At 38.2% G+C, this 15,768-nt stretch overlaps 1 protein-coding gene across 1 annotated transcript; it reads left to right on the top strand.

Moving 5' to 3' along the window:
• Positions 1 to 1,830: 1,830 nt before the first annotated feature.
• Positions 1,831 to 15,083, top strand: LOC119991176 (zinc finger CCCH domain-containing protein 19-like). Its single transcript, XM_038837419.1, has 10 exons — positions 1,831 to 3,504; positions 3,611 to 3,690; positions 6,286 to 6,473; positions 8,093 to 9,008; positions 9,103 to 9,230; positions 9,708 to 9,767; positions 9,855 to 9,905; positions 11,052 to 11,122; positions 12,428 to 12,582; positions 12,672 to 15,083. The coding sequence occupies exons 1-10, from the start codon at positions 2,015 to 2,017 to the stop codon at positions 14,939 to 14,941; spliced, it is 5,409 nt and encodes a 1,802-aa protein (XP_038693347.1). The 5' UTR covers positions 1,831 to 2,014; the 3' UTR covers positions 14,942 to 15,083.
• The last annotated feature ends 685 nt before the right edge of the window (positions 15,084 to 15,768 follow it).

A 15,768-nucleotide genomic window follows, 5' to 3' on the forward strand; every position in this document is an offset into this window, starting at 1 on the left:
TGTTTGCTTCAATCAGAGGGATACACATTCACTATAATACCAAGAAAATTAAAATAAAAACAAGTGCAACTTTGCAAGGACACAGATTCAATTATTCTACGAGGATCTAAATCGCACTACGACTTGTACAAAATCTTTTGAGTAATGCATATCGCCTATAAATAAGAGAGAAATCAGAATTCGGAGAACCAAGAAACCACGTTTGTTAGCTTCGAACCGCTGGCGGAGGACATCGGCCTGGAAGAGACCAACGTAGACAATGAAGAATTAATGATTGAAAAATCAGAAAATAGGTGTAGAAAACAAGAGGATCTGATTCGAGTGGAAGGAGAAATGATGAGAGTGCATCGTTATAGAAGAGGTGGCGGTGGACGGCCCAGTTGAGAGTCTCTTTGGGGCACGCCGATAGAGGATCCGAACCCTCTCCTTCTGCGCTGCTCTCCCCCGCTAAGGTATCCGATATGTTTAAAACCCAAAGACAGATCGCATAGGATTTAGAAACGTTTTTTGTTTTGATTCTTAAACACGTCATAATTTTGGGTTCGGTTTAGTTTTTGATGTGGGTTTAGGGTATTTGAGCACTTAATAAAAAAAAGTAAATTATAGTAATAACATTATAAATCATCTATATAATATGAAAATTCATTCATACTAAAATAACAAGATAAATTGGATTGTGTTAGAAAAGGAAATTGAATTATAAATTTATAGAATCATACTAATAACACTATAAATTATACTAATTTGAATTGTACTAGTGATATAACATTGTAAGATAAATTGTACTTGGTATTAACACAATTATTGTACTAATGATATATTATTGTAAGATAAATCATTCTTAGATTATCAATTATGTTATTTTATTTTATTTTTAATGCATGATTCGAGTTTTGGGTTCGAGTTTGAGGAGGGTACGGATTTGTGGGTTTGGAAATGATTATCCGACCATTTGTGAAAAAATTAAAAGTTAAATGATAAACGGGTACCTGTTGATAAATGATTATGGAACGGTTCTGGTTTTGAAAATTTAAATAGTTTTGAAAATGTTTTGGTATAGGCTCCCAAACAACCAATTATATTGTTCGCTCTAGGGTTCCGTTTCCCGTAGATACATTAGATTACCTTTATGGGTTCTTCCTCCCAAGCCCAACAAGTGGGCTAAGCCCAAATGACCAAGTTAGGGAAAATGCCTAATTAATTGTCAAAGTGGGCTTTAGCATATATATACCCATGGGAAGATCTATGTCTTCCCGATGTGGTATATATCATATCTTAACACTCATCCGCACTTATGGGTTGAGTTATGTCAGACCCAACAAGTGGGGTAGAAACTACGTCCAACTGAACCGAATTGCTCCTATCCATGTTAGAAATACACACCCCAAACAATAAACTATATTGTCCGCTTTGGAATTTCGATTCCCATGGATACATCAGATTAACCTCATGGGTTGTTCCTTTGAAGCTCAACAAAGTGGACTAAGCCCAACTTACTACATTTTGAGAAAAAGCCTAGTTGTTTGTTAGTGGTGGGCTTTGCCCATATAAAGATCTCAACAACTATGATCCTAGTTATCTCAGTTGCTAAGGTGAATGTGTATGATTTAATGTGCATGTAGGATCCATAACACGTCTATATAGTTATTATTCCAATATTCCTAAAAGACTAAACCTACAAATATCTTATGAGAGGTGTCCCGGTCCTGAATTTAATCGGGCTTTAATTCTTTATCAATTCGAAAGCCCAGCCCGCCAGCGGAGCCCATATATCCAGGGGTAAACTGTAAAGTCTTCATTTAATTTGGACATTTAGGTCATTTGATGGAACCGAGTTTCCCTTCTCTGCATAACTCCCTCCCACCTCGATACCCCTCGTCATTTCAGTCTCACCAATTCATAGAGTCCTTCTGTCAAATATCGACATACGAATTTTGCAGAAACTCAAAACCCTAGCATTAGGTTTTCAATTCGTTGTCAGGGTTTCTAACAATCGAATCCTCTAAGCCCTTCAATGGAGGGCCAAGAAGAACATAAATCTCTCTCCGTGGCCGAGCTTTCCGTTGAACCCCCACACGACTCTGGAACAACAATAGACGTGGACACAGAACAAGCGGAGCTCCTTATAACGGACCCCCATTGTGAGGGACAGTCGGTGATGGATTCGAAAAAATCTTCAATCGGAGACGAAAGCCGGGAACAACAACAGCCACTAAAAATATCATCACCGTCTCCGCCATCTTCGCCAGCGTTGGTGGAGGAAGCAGTTATGGATAACGGCGGAGATCAGGATATAGGAACAGGAGAGAGTGAACCCCTTATGGATAATGAGGAACGGATAATCGATGGAGGTGAAGGCGACTTACCGCCAGTGTCACCTCCGCCGGCACCTTCAACATCAGCGACGTTTTTGCCTGGGAAAATCGGAGAAGAGGATTTGAAGCTTGACCAAGATGAAAACGGTGTAGACACACAGGAGCCACTGAATATACCATTGGCTGGTGGAGAGGAACGTAGGAATTTGGTTGCCGAAGAGGAGAGCAAGGGGGCTTTAAATACCGTCCTTTCACCACCATTGCCACGGCCCTCTCTGCGAGATGTTAGTCAAGAAGAAAACCATGGGGATACAAGTGATGGAGATGCGAGTCATGAAGAGAAGGTTGTGATCGAGTGTGAGACAGAGGCTGCTTTCGCGGTGGTTAAAAATGAGGAGGCAGAGGTGAAGCAGGCTGACATGGTGGAGGAAATAGATAATATGCTGCAGGTACCGGAGAGAAGGGATGGGATGGTGGGGACTGAAGTGGCAGAGGAATCTAAAATCGCTGAGACGCAGATGACTGAAATGATGGATACAACAGAAAAGAGTGAACCTACTACTGCTCGGATGGAGGCATCTGGGAATAAACAGATGGGTGAAATGATGGAGGTTGCAGAAAAGACTGTAGCAACAGCTATTGGAGCTGAGGAATCTGTGAATGAAGAGGTAAAGATTCCTGAAATGAATGAGGCAGAGCAGGTTACTGAACCTACAGGTGCTGAGGAATGTGCGAATGAAGATGTGAAGAATCCTGAAATGGATGAGGCGGAACAGGTAGCTGAACCTATGACTGAGATGGCCAAAGGAATTGAGAATGCAGGGATGCAAGGGGCTGAAATTATGGATGAGGCGGAGGAGTCTGAAGCAATGGCTGATATGACAGAGGACACTGAGATGGCTGACATGGTAGAGGAGGAGGGAATGCCCGTAGAGTCGGAGAGGACTGATATGGCAGAGAAGACAGAGGGGACAGCGCAAATCGAGATGACTGAAATGACATCAGAAATGGAGAAAAGTCAGGACACAGACTTGGCTGAAGTGGAGGAAAGCAGCAGAAGCCTTGGTGGTAAGAAGAAACGGGGGAAGAATGCTAAAGTTGCTTCTCGTGTTCCTACTAGGAAGAAAATGGAGGAAGATGTCTGCTTCATTTGCTTTGATGGAGGTGCTCTGGTGCTTTGTGATCGCAGGTGAGTTTGTCACATCCATGCTGTACTCAATTATTCTGTTTGAGTGTATTTATAACTGGTGCACTAATTTCTTGGTGTTCTTTTTCCTTATTTTTTTAAATTGCAGGGGTTGTTCTAAAGCCTATCACGCTTCATGCGTCAATAGAGATGAGGCATTTTTTCGAGCTAAGGGTCGATGGAATTGTGGTAAATTGCAATTTTTGTTTTCATTTCCTCAGTTTTCGTTAGTTCATTGCCATTTTTGCAAGAGTTGTTTTTATGTGATAGAACAACGCATGCCCACTTGCTGTTTCAGATGTGCGGCTTTTGATGACCATTAAACTATATGATGATGGATTTTTCTTTTTAATTCATTTTCATATGTCAAACCTAAACATTACGTGATCATATAACCAAAGGATTTGGGTTTTCGATCTATGTTAATGAGGTGTTTCTTCATTTAATAAGTGCACCGCGTTCTTTGCAAGTTTTGTTCATGTTTGAGGAGATAGTAATTGATAGGAATGACCAACGTCAAATGCTTTGTAATCACTTGCTGATGTGGTAGTCCTTGCACTGATCCATCCTTTCATTTTACTGGAATCCTTAACAAGATTTACAGTTTGCATATTCATGACAGCGAAGCTTGCAGGAGTCACCTTTTTGAAGAGATGAGAAATTCCATATTTTGCTTTGTGCAGCACATTTTCTAAGTTTGCTAGCTCACACCATATAAAGTGTGGCATTTCTCTAATGAGTAGGGTCCTTGAAAATTTGTTGAAGTCTCTAACCAGTTGCTATTATAGAATCATCAGATTTCGAGTTGAAGTGATCAAGTACGAAATACTATTCTGGAGTGCTATTATTGTCGAAAAGCTCATGAAATGCTTGAGGTCTCAAAAGCAGTTGTCAGTCTAACCATCTCACTGACCTGCAGGGATTTAAATAAGTAGACATCTAGCTGAATGCATGGCCAGATTGTGATTATTAGCTAGTCAAAGGCTTTGATCTGTGCATATCTGGTGGAGTTATGAATTGTACTAGCCTTGTACTTTGTCTCAAGACTATGTCTGCATTGGGTTCAATACTTCAATGTTAAGTTTCATTTTTTTGAAATAATGACCATAATGGGTAGCAGTAATCCTTTTTTAACCAGATAGAGCATCCTACTGATTTCTGATGAAATAAGTTTTCTTTTGTTGTACAATTTGCATTCTTCCTCACCCAGCAATGCCTATGCAAGCTTTTGGAGGTGAAGCATCAAGGACCTAAGTACTTATCGCTGCAGCCTACCATAATGTCTCAGCCTATTTAATTGAATGGCCTAGCCCATGGATCCACAGTGATCCCACAAGACTACTTTTAGAATTTAGAAAAACATTTGAGCATATTTCCTTCCTATCAGTTAAGTGTTTGAATCAATGGTGTTTCATTTATTCCCGGAGCACATGACCTGGTCCTGAACTCAAAAGTTTACTACTCCTATTTAAAATTTAGTATTTCACATGTTTGGTCTCACTAGCTGGTGATAGACTACTAGACTGGTCCAAATGTGAGGATAGTGTTAAGAGTAATATTTAAATAATCAAATTATCATCTTTATAATCTTAAGTTCTTATGGTAAATGGCGAAATGGCATTTCACAAGTACTAATAAAAGAAAGCAAATGCCTTATCAAACAACATTTGATTAGGCAATTTGTCTGAAATTGGGTTATATTACCACAAAGGATTTCCAAAACAAAAGAAGAAGGAAATTCTTTGCATTCATCAGCAAATTTGTCAGGAGGAACATTGCACGACATGTAAGGGATGATGAGTATGCTAGCATTCGACAACATGAGCACCTAAAAACTGTCTATGATAGGCGAACATGTGGCTAAGTGATAGAGTTACAGGGGTGCAACCTAGAAGTCACATGTTCATTTCCTGGAACCAACCTCTCCACATGTCATATGGGGTAAGGTCTATGTACATACTGCATGTCCCCGCCTCCGCCCACTACGGAGGCCTTGTGCACGAGAGTTGTTTACCTTTAAAACGCTCAATGGGCCGCCTCTTTACGAATTGCTTTCCCAATTTCTTACTGTGGATCAATGTGGTTTGATTTGGTGTATCTGTTTGTGTTTGGGGAGCTTCTGTTGGTTGTATTGTGGAGTGTGGACTGTAATAATGTATCCATTGTCATTTTTTCGAGAGAACAAGATAGAAAGCTTTTTTTGAATGGAAAAATTTATTAAGGCACCAAAGAGGTGCAACCCAGGAGAATTACAAAGAGGATAAATTCATAAGGTCAAAAATATTCCCTGAGAAAGAAAAACTCCGAGATTTAAGGCTATCGAACCAACTATCTATGAAACTATCTGAACTAGATTCTATGTTGTTGAAAATTCTATTATTTCGTTCGATCCATATCAGCCACATTACACACATCGGGATCAGTTGAACGAAGCTTCTTTGATGCTTGTCATTGCCCACAGAGAACCATGCTAACAACTCTGAATCTGGTGGCAGTTCTGCTGTTTGTTTTTGTTACATATGCAGATGTGTGCAAGAATTTTTGAATAATGACTGCTGAATCTTGAGTTGTTTGCTTATAATTTTTTTTTCCTGTTCACAACTGCTGCTAACAGTGTCGTATATGACGGTATGTTTATTGTGCAAATCTGAGCTTTTTTTTTTTTGAAAAATTTGATTCCTTTTCTCTGATTGTTGTCTGTCACATTTTGACTTCTCAATTGTTGAAGTTTTCTTTCTCTGTTTGATATATGTTTTAATTAAGCGTTGTTTTTCTTTAATGCAGGCTGGCATCTCTGTAGCAATTGTGAGAAGAATGCCCATTATATGTGTTATACATGTACGTTTTCCTTGTGCAAGGGGTGCATTAAGGATGCTGTCATCTTTTGTGTTAGGGGCAACAAAGGCTTCTGTGAGGCATGCATGAAGATGGTCATGTTGATTGAAAGAAATGAACAAGGAAACAAGGAGCTGGTACGTGGACATTTTTTTCTTTCCATTTGTTATTGAATCTGCTATATTTTTTGCATTGCTTCATTCCATTATATGACATCTAATCAGTAAGGGAATATTTGAATTATAGCAAGTTGGTATCTGTTAATGCATATATGGCATTTAATCGGTAGTGTTTTTTCCCCCCAATATTTTTAACCCAATTCTGCGACTACTTTCATGGTTCTTGACTTCTTGTGGGTGTTGTATTTGTTTTATTTGTCAACGTGAAGGTCTTTAATACTACGTGAAGGTTTGGCAAATCTGTAACCTCTTCTTCATTTGACCATGAATCTTCCTTTCTTCTGTGTTTGCCATTCTGACATGATTTGTGGATGCATTCATTATTGATGCCAGTGAATTGTGCACCAAAAATGAGACGATTAGTCAGTTCAAGCTGCACAAAAGTGGATTTTGCTTTTTTTTCCCCTGGATTTTACAGGTTTTATGGTTATGGCACCTTTTTTCAACTAAAATAATAAGCTTTCTTCCAAGTTGCATCTGTTCAAAGAACTCTATAGTCTACTCTACTTTCACAGCCAAGATTTTTTTTTTCTTGAGTGATTCCAATCCTGCCTTTGTTAATGATATGCTCCGAGTGGTATTGGACAGTATCCATTTTTGTTGGCGTTACTTTCACTTTGCCATCATCTTAGGCAGTTAGATCTTTTCAGTTCTTTAGTAATGCTATATTGTATTTATCTTGTGGTTGTTGGACAAAGTAACTACAACAAAATTAGACTTTTAACCTTTAGATGCAGATGAATCTTATCAAATTTCTTTAATTGATTGGTTTGTTGGATAGCTTTTATTTTGTGGGGGCAATTACACTTATGACTATAGTCTCTTAGAAGAATGAGGAGACTGTAGTTTTCTATCCAGAATATGCATTTCTATTTGATTTTGTTTAATTAACTTCCCTGATGCTTTGGAAAGTGGAAATTTTGTGCGTATATTGTACACTTGGCTTAGTGTATTTTTCCCTCAAACACAAACATATCTTCAATAATGATTAAAGGAAATTAGTTTGGGATACAATCTTTAGGCCCCAGTCCCAAAATATGGGATGCTTGGCTAGATTTGAATATATTGACATTTGACATTCTTACATGAAATTGTGGTTCGGGTCTTATTCTTGAAATACGTTTTTTTTTCCGTCAGTTGTTTTATAGACTCGAAGTGAGTGTAAAGCTTTTCATGTATAAGTAAATAAGGATAAATTATTTATTATTAATCTATTGCTATTATAAAATTTTTAAAATTAGCCTAGTTGTAGGATCATCCAATTCCAGGGTTTGGGTTAGCCAAAGTTAAATTCATATCCTTTTAAATTGCTCAGTCAAGTTCAATATTGCTCTTGTATTTGTATTATCACTTGATAGGTTTGATCATGACAAGAGCTGCAAGATGATGCCGCGAATCTGATTCTAATCTGAATTTTTTACTTAAGTCTGGATAAATAATTTGTTTTCGCCTGTATTGAGCTCTTCCCTTATGTTACTTCTTTTGCAGTTTATCTTTGCTTCTGCTGTCCTATTGTCACTAGCATATGGTTATTTCATCATGATTGCCTGCTTACCTATTTCTTTGCGACTTTGCAGGTTCAAGTCAATTTTGATGACCAAACTAGTTGGGAGTATCTTTTCAAGGATTACTGGGTTGGTCTGAAAGAAAGATTTTCTATCACTGCCGAGGAACTTGCACAGGCTAAAAATCCATGGAGAGGCTCTGATCTACGTGCTGGTAGACAAGGATCTCCTGATGAAATTTATGCTGCCCACAATGATGGAGGATCAGGATCTGAAGGTTCTTCTGGAAAAGCCGAAACAGCTATTATCAAAAAGAGACAAACGAGAAAACGCTTGAGATCTCATGCCAAGGAAGTTGTTTCATCTACTGGAACAGGAGTTGAAGTTTCCTTTACTGATGATAGTGCAGAGTGGGCATCGAATGGACTCTTGGAGTTTGTTATGCACATGAGAAATGGTGACAGATCTGTTTTATCTCAGTTTGATGTACAGGAGCTCTTGCTTGAATACATAAAAAGAAACAAACTTCGCGATCCTCGCCGTAAAAGTCAAATAGTTTGTGATGCAAGGCTTGAAAATCTCTTTGGGAAGCCACGTGTTGGGCATTTTGAAATGCTCAAGCTTCTTGAATCTCACTTTTTCATGAAAGAAAATTCTCAAGCTGATGATTTTCCAGAGAGTGTTGTTGATAATGAAGCTAGTCAACTGGATGTTGAGGGGAACTCCGATGTCCTTACAAAGGTGGGAAAAGATAAGAGGCGAAAATCTCATAGAAAGGGTGATGAGAGGGGACTTCAATCCAATCTGGATGATTACGCAGCTATTGACATGCATAACATCAGTTTATTATTCTTGCGGCGTGCTTTGGTGGAGGATCTAATTGAAGACACTGGGACATTCCAGGATAAAGTTGTTGGTTCTTTTGTGAGAATAAGAATATCTGGTAGTGCTCAAAAGCAAGATTTGTATAGGCTTGTTCAAGTTGTTGGTAAATATTTAGATAACTACATTTCTCATACAGTATTTGAGCCTAGGAATATTTATTTTATGAGATTGTAAGTTTAATTATCTTTTGTATATAGGTACGAACAAAGCTGCCAAGCCTTATAAAGTTGGGAAAAGGATGACAGATTTCCGGCTTGAAATATTAAATTTAAACAAGACTGAGGTCATATCAATTGATATAATCTCAAATCAGGAGTTCAGTGAGGTGATTTGAAACGCACATCTAACTTTTGTTATGCTTTCCTTTTCTGTTACTACATATGGTTTGCATTGAATAAGGAAAGAGTTTGGCATTTATTTTTTTTTTATTATTATTTGAAAGAGGGATACAAGATTAATGATGAGAAGGCTTCTGATTTGGATGCCCTGTTGTCATAGGGGGGATGCTTGATACTTATATGTAACCGACATGCCTATTGTATCTGCAAATCGCTTCTCTGTCTTTTTTGTTTAATTTGAAGTAAATGGGGAGTAAAATTGAATTCCTTTTTGGGTCTGAGATGTCCACATTTAATGGCTCCGGTAGCAACTTTTTCCATTTTGTTTAAATGGAAATTAGTAACCTCCAATCACTGTACGATTGAAACCTGCTGAATTTTTAGAATTTGTTAGCTCTGGATCATGCTTACTTTTCAGATTTTATTCTTTGCTAAAGCCATATGCATTCTTTTTTATGGTGTAGGATGAATGCAAGCGGTTGCGTCAAAGCATAAAATGCGGACTTATCAATCGGCTTACTGTGGTAATGACATCATTATACTTTTATTTTTTGGGATTTGAGTATTTAGCATTTCTCTTTTCCATAAGAATATTAAACGGCTACTTGTAGGGAGACATCCAGGAAAAGGCCAGGGCATTACAGGCTGCCAGAGTTAAAGATGTACGTTTCTCGACTTTCTATTGTTGTCACTGCGTTTGATTTTTGAAGATTATGGCTAATGTTTATTCCCATTGCTTCAGGAATTAATTACATAATCTTTATTCATAGGACATACTCGAACAGAGAAAATGAACGTAAATAATGATTGCTTACAAAGTGTTGCTAATATAAGTTTAAGTGTAGGCATTAACATTAGAAATATGACTGTGGAAACAGATCCTAGATAGAAAGATAAAAATGTTAAATGATTTCAGAATTTTATTCTCCCATTTCATTGCTAGAAAGTTATGGAGGTCATATACCTGACAGAAATTTTAATAACAGGTGGGTGAGAAGCCACTGAATGCGTAAGGAATGAATATGATTACTAGATTCTGAGACCTGGGATTTGCGTGCATGATGCATATTATGCAATGCCAGAATGCATTTATATAGTAATAAGTCAAACCAACCATTGAAATATGAATGATTGAAGTGTTACGAGGTCTTGGACGACTTACTTCCAAGGTTGAACTGGCTTGGAGATGGAAAAAGCTCTCAATGAATGTTTTCCTTCTTGTTTAGCTTACACCTAGTTCAATTATTAAGTCTGTCTTTTTTTGAAAATTGAAACCTCTTGATCTATCTCCTTACAGTCTTACACTGTACGCCAATTGTATTCTATGATTTATTTATTTTTTTTCAAGGGTTTACCAGATGATGTTACTTTACTCATGATTGAGTGGGATTGAAGGATTCTCATTACTTGTCCTGCTATTTTTCTTTTTGTATCTATTTGGTGGTTATAGTGATCACAATGCATCTCCAGTATTAGATACCTTGGCCTTTCAAAACTTCTATTACCCAAAGCAATTTTTTTTTGTGGACCAATATATTTTTATCAGCTCCTCTTTAAAGATAGCATCTTTAAGTAAACTTCATTTTGGACCAGTTTTATCAAATTAATTTTGACTGAGACTAACTGATTTGCCCAAGCTTGCTGAGTATGTTGGTGGTTACACCCTCTTATGTGGGGTTATTTTGATTGAATAAACTCCATGTTATATGTATGTAATATTTGGTTATGTGATCTCCATTTTATTTGTGTGTAATATTTGGTTATGTGATCTTAATCTTTGGCAATTATGCCCTTTTTTGCTAATGCAGTGGTTGGAAACAGAGACTCTACGCCTCAGTCATCTTCGTGATCGAGCTAGTGATATGGGACGCAGAAAGGAATATCCTTTGCTTTTATAGTCTATTGATGGTTTATTATTTTTTATCCATGTGATTGCTTGTTGTTAACTCTTTGTTTGCAGTGGTACATTCTCAACATGTACTAAAATGAGTCTCCAGTGTGATTGATAGTGTTTATGTTGATATGCTTGAATGGTGTTTATCTCTTAACAGTTTTTGTTTCAGATTTTTGTGTGACTTTCCATTGGCATATTTTTGTATAGATAAAGTACCGGAATATCTAAACTGTTTAACATGTTACTTCCAAAAGCAAAGTTTTTACATAAATCAGACCTTGTTGGTGGTGTAGAAATTGGCATTGATTCCACCATCCAAGTTCTTTGTTTTTCATGGTTTGGTCGGAGGGGATTATATATGTTAATACTTTAGTTGATTCTTCTCTAACTTGTGTACATGAAGAACCATTCAAAGAGATTTTCCAGTCTCCCTTTTACCTCAAAAAGAACACGGCTTTTTTTGGTTTTTGGCAAGCACTAAGGCTCTATTGGTGGTAGACATTCTTGTTTCCTTGTTTCAACGCTAAGTTTAAGTAATTGCAATGGAGTATTATATACCATGAAAAGTACCAAGAACTACTTGTACATAAATGCTTCATTGGAATGGCAGTGTTGTATTGAAAAATCCAAAAGAAGAGTAAATTTTTTTGTTAAGTTCTTCTTTTTTTCTTTTTCTTTTTCTTTTTCTTTTCTTTTTTTTTTCTCTCTCAAAGAGCATGTCTGAAAGGTATATATGTGAGGCCAATTGGTGTTTACTTATTTTTATTTTTGAGGTAAAACGTCCGACAGTGCTTTCTAGTTGTGTTTGGGGAATTACCTTTTGCTTGTGAGATTGAGATAAGTCAGATGAATGGTCACTTAATGTCATACTTTTTTTGATCAGTATCGAGTAGCAGTGTTGGTAAGTCATTCTTTGCCAATGAAGAAGTAAGAGGTTGAGGTATTACATTACACGTTATCTGTCAGATAGCCATGGGCATAACATAAACATCCGAGTCTTAGGTTCAGTTATTTGTACAAGGGTGGGGGATTTTCTATAGTGATAATTTGTTTACTATTTTATCAAGTAGCCATTTCATCGGGGTTTAAATGATGCGAACTCTTATTTAGGAAATATATCAACAATAAAAAATTTCAGATGGAAGTTGATATCTCAATTCCATCAAATAGTGCTAATTATTGTTCTTTTTTCCCCTGTAATTTATTCATGGTTTGCATGCTTATTATGTGATTTCTTACAAGTCAACCAAATTTTACAAATAATTTCATGTATTCCTTAATTTTTGTCACGCTTAGAGAATGTGTTGAGAAATTGCAGCTGTTAAAGACGCCCGAGGAGCGTCAGCGAAGACTAGAAAAAGTTCCTGAAATACATGTTGACCCGCATATGGATCCAAGTTATGAGTCTGAAGAAGATGAAGGCGAAGCAGATGATCAGAGAAAAGGTCCCTTTTGTTATCTTGGGATTTTGAAACTTAAATTTTCCATTTTTGTACTTTTCTTGCAATCTTGACATAACCTCTGGCTTATGCAGAAAACCATATGAGAGCCAGGGGAAGCGATTACAGCATGAGAGGGAGGGAACCTGTTTCTCCTCGCAAAGGTGGTTTTGCTTCAAGTGATTCCTGGAGTGGGATGAAGAATTATTCAAGCATGAATCCTGAATTAAGCAGAAATATGTCTAATAAAGGTTTTCTCAACAAAGGGGATGTTGCTGTTGGAGCTGTTGAGACAATGAATGAAAATTTATGGAGGCAAGGAAGAGAAAAAGAAACATTACCATTAAACAGTTGGGATAAACTTAAAGCTGCTGCAAATTCAGAAACTGATGCTAAGAATATTCATTCGGGGATATATGAGACAGTTCCGACAGCTTCAGATAATCCATTTACACATACCGCCACTAGAGTAGCACAATCTGCTTTGAAAATCAATGAAACAGAGAAAATATGGCATTACAAAGATCCATCTGGAAAAGTCCAAGGACCATTTTCATTGGTGCAGCTGAGGAAGTGGAATAACAACGGATATTTTCCTTCTGACTTGAGAATATGGAGAACAAGTGAGAATCAAGATGACTCTATGCTCTTGACTGATGCATTGGCAGGAAAATTTCCAGACCCTCAATTGGTTGGCAAAATTTCACCGAGTCCACTTCTCTCATCCTCGTATTCTGGGAGGCCTCACGGAACATCCTTGCAGCAAGGAATTGAAGGCCAAGTCGGTGAAAGATTGAACTATGGTCTAAACCGTGCTACGCTTACCCCCCAAAGGTTAGTAGGTAATTCAGCCCAATCAGCAGGAGAAAGTTGGAAACCTGGACCTGAAAGTACTCATTCAACGGGCAGGACTTCTTCACCTTCACTTAACATTCCCAACCATTCTATGGATCAGTGGCGATCTGGTGCAAACCTCCCGTCACCTACTCCGGCCAAAACTATCACAGGTGAGGCAAAAGGGCAAGGTAATGAAGACAATTGGTCACCAACTCCGGAACAGCCTGCTGGTTCTCTCTCAGGAACCAGCACCTTCCTTGGGGGCAGCATGGAGCAACAGCATCCTTCAGTAATTTTTGCGGAGGCAGTTCGGTTTACAAATTCTTCTAGTCCATCTCTATCAACAAAAATGAGTGGCGGGATAGATGTTGCAAATGCTTCTTACCAAGGGGGTGCAGTGCCCAAGTTGGAAAGGATTTCAAGCTCTGGAAATGCTCCTTTAGGGCATTCTCAATCACCTGCGCTAGGTGAATCACAGACTGTACAGCTTGATCGCCATCTGGTTTCAGCTCTTGATTCAGTTGGTGCTTCCTTGAATTCAGCTGCGGGCACGAAAAACATGGGACAACCTTCTGGAAGTCAGGCTCCCTTCATTGCTCATGGTTGGGGTTCTAGTTTAGTTTCAAAGCCAGACATGGCGAATTCACAGCCGATACCTGGGGGTGGCTCTCAAGCCTGGGGAAGTGTTCCGCCACAGAAGGTAGAGCCAAATAATGCAATTCCTATTCCTGCTCATTCTACTGCTTATGGTAACTGGAGTGGCACTACTTCTGTTCATAACTCTGCTTCATCCTTCAGCATGGGAAATCCCACCATGGCTTCCCCTTCACCTGCCTTGTCTGTTACGCCACTGCCAAATCCTGGTCAATCTAATACTCAACCTGCCAGTGCATCCAGCATACCTTGGGGAACCAGTAGCCAAAATGCTGCATCAAGACAAGGTCCAGAAAGTCAGAGTATTGGTTGGGGCACTATGCCAGGAAATCCCAACATTGGCTATGGGGGAACAGTGGCTGCAAATGGAAATCCCGGTTGGGTTGCTTCTGGTCAAGCACCGGCATTTGGAAACGCAAATCAAGGTTGGGCTGCACCTGCGCAAGGGCAGACACCTGTAAACGCGAATCAAGGTTGGGCACCTCCTGTTCAGATGCAAGCATCTGCAAATGCAGTTATGGGATGGATTCCTACTGGTCTAGGGCCTGTGCAGGTAAACGCAAATCAGGGTTGGGTTGCACCTCCTCGTGGATCAGCACCTGCTAATTCAAATCCGAACTGGCCATCCCCAACTGCGAATCAAGGCATGTGGGAAAATGAACATAATCACAATGCGGATAGGTTCTCGAACCAAAGAGACGGGGGATCTCAGGGAGGAGATTTTGGTTCCGGAGGGAATAAACCATGGAATAGGCAGTCATCTTTTGGCAGTGGAGGTCCTTCCAGTCATTCCTTTAGAGGACAGAGAGTATGCAAATTCCATGAGAATGGGCACTGCAAAAAAGGATCTTCATGTGACTATTTGCATAATTGAGCAGTTAATCTGTACAGTAGTTCTGTTTAAAGATGCCTTCTAGATATAAGCTTTATCATCCATCTCCCTTCCTATTTACTCACTATTTAGTTTATTTTTATCCTGTTAACATATTTATGAAAGAATTATATCTTAAAATGACCGTTGAAGTTTTGTTCTTAAGCTTTGCTTGGATTGAAAAATGAAGAGTTGAGTAAAGTTAGTTTTTGTAATCCTTATGAGTTTTAATTTTTTTTTAAAAAATAAGGGAAAATTGGTGATAAGTCCATCTCTTAAAAGTGTTATTCCAACAAGGATATTTTTAAAAGTTTTATTTCATAAAGTTCATAAGTTTAAAATATTATTCCACAAATGATAAAAAGTTAAAATATATGATTTTATTGTCTAAAATATCTTCATCTTCATTCTCAAATATGACATAAGCCATGATTCATCTCTGATCTCCATTAGAATCTTAGTCTCCATCGTCAGAAGTCTCGTCCTTGCCTCCCATGACTTATTCTGTAATTCTATGGCATTTTTAGTGATTTTTCATCCCTATTTTTTTTGTATTCGAACTAGATCTATTCATACTCACCACGAGGCTTATAGATCTTGGTGTTCTCCTTCGATCTGTCATCACGTCATTATTTTTGACATTTTCTGTGATGATTTTCATGATTTTTTTGTTATGATGTGAGATCTGCAGACTGCAAGTGATATGTTATCTGTTTTGATTAATTGGATATCTGTCATAATGTTATCTGTCTTGCTAAATGTTGCTGGTCAGTGGAGTTGGCCGTATTGACTGGATCTAGCTCTTTTCCAAAGGTGGTCGTGATTTCAAG

This window comes from Tripterygium wilfordii, chromosome 22, assembly GCF_013401445.1.
Source record: "Tripterygium wilfordii isolate XIE 37 chromosome 22, ASM1340144v1, whole genome shotgun sequence".
Lineage (NCBI taxonomy): Eukaryota > Viridiplantae > Streptophyta > Magnoliopsida > Celastrales > Celastraceae > Tripterygium > Tripterygium wilfordii.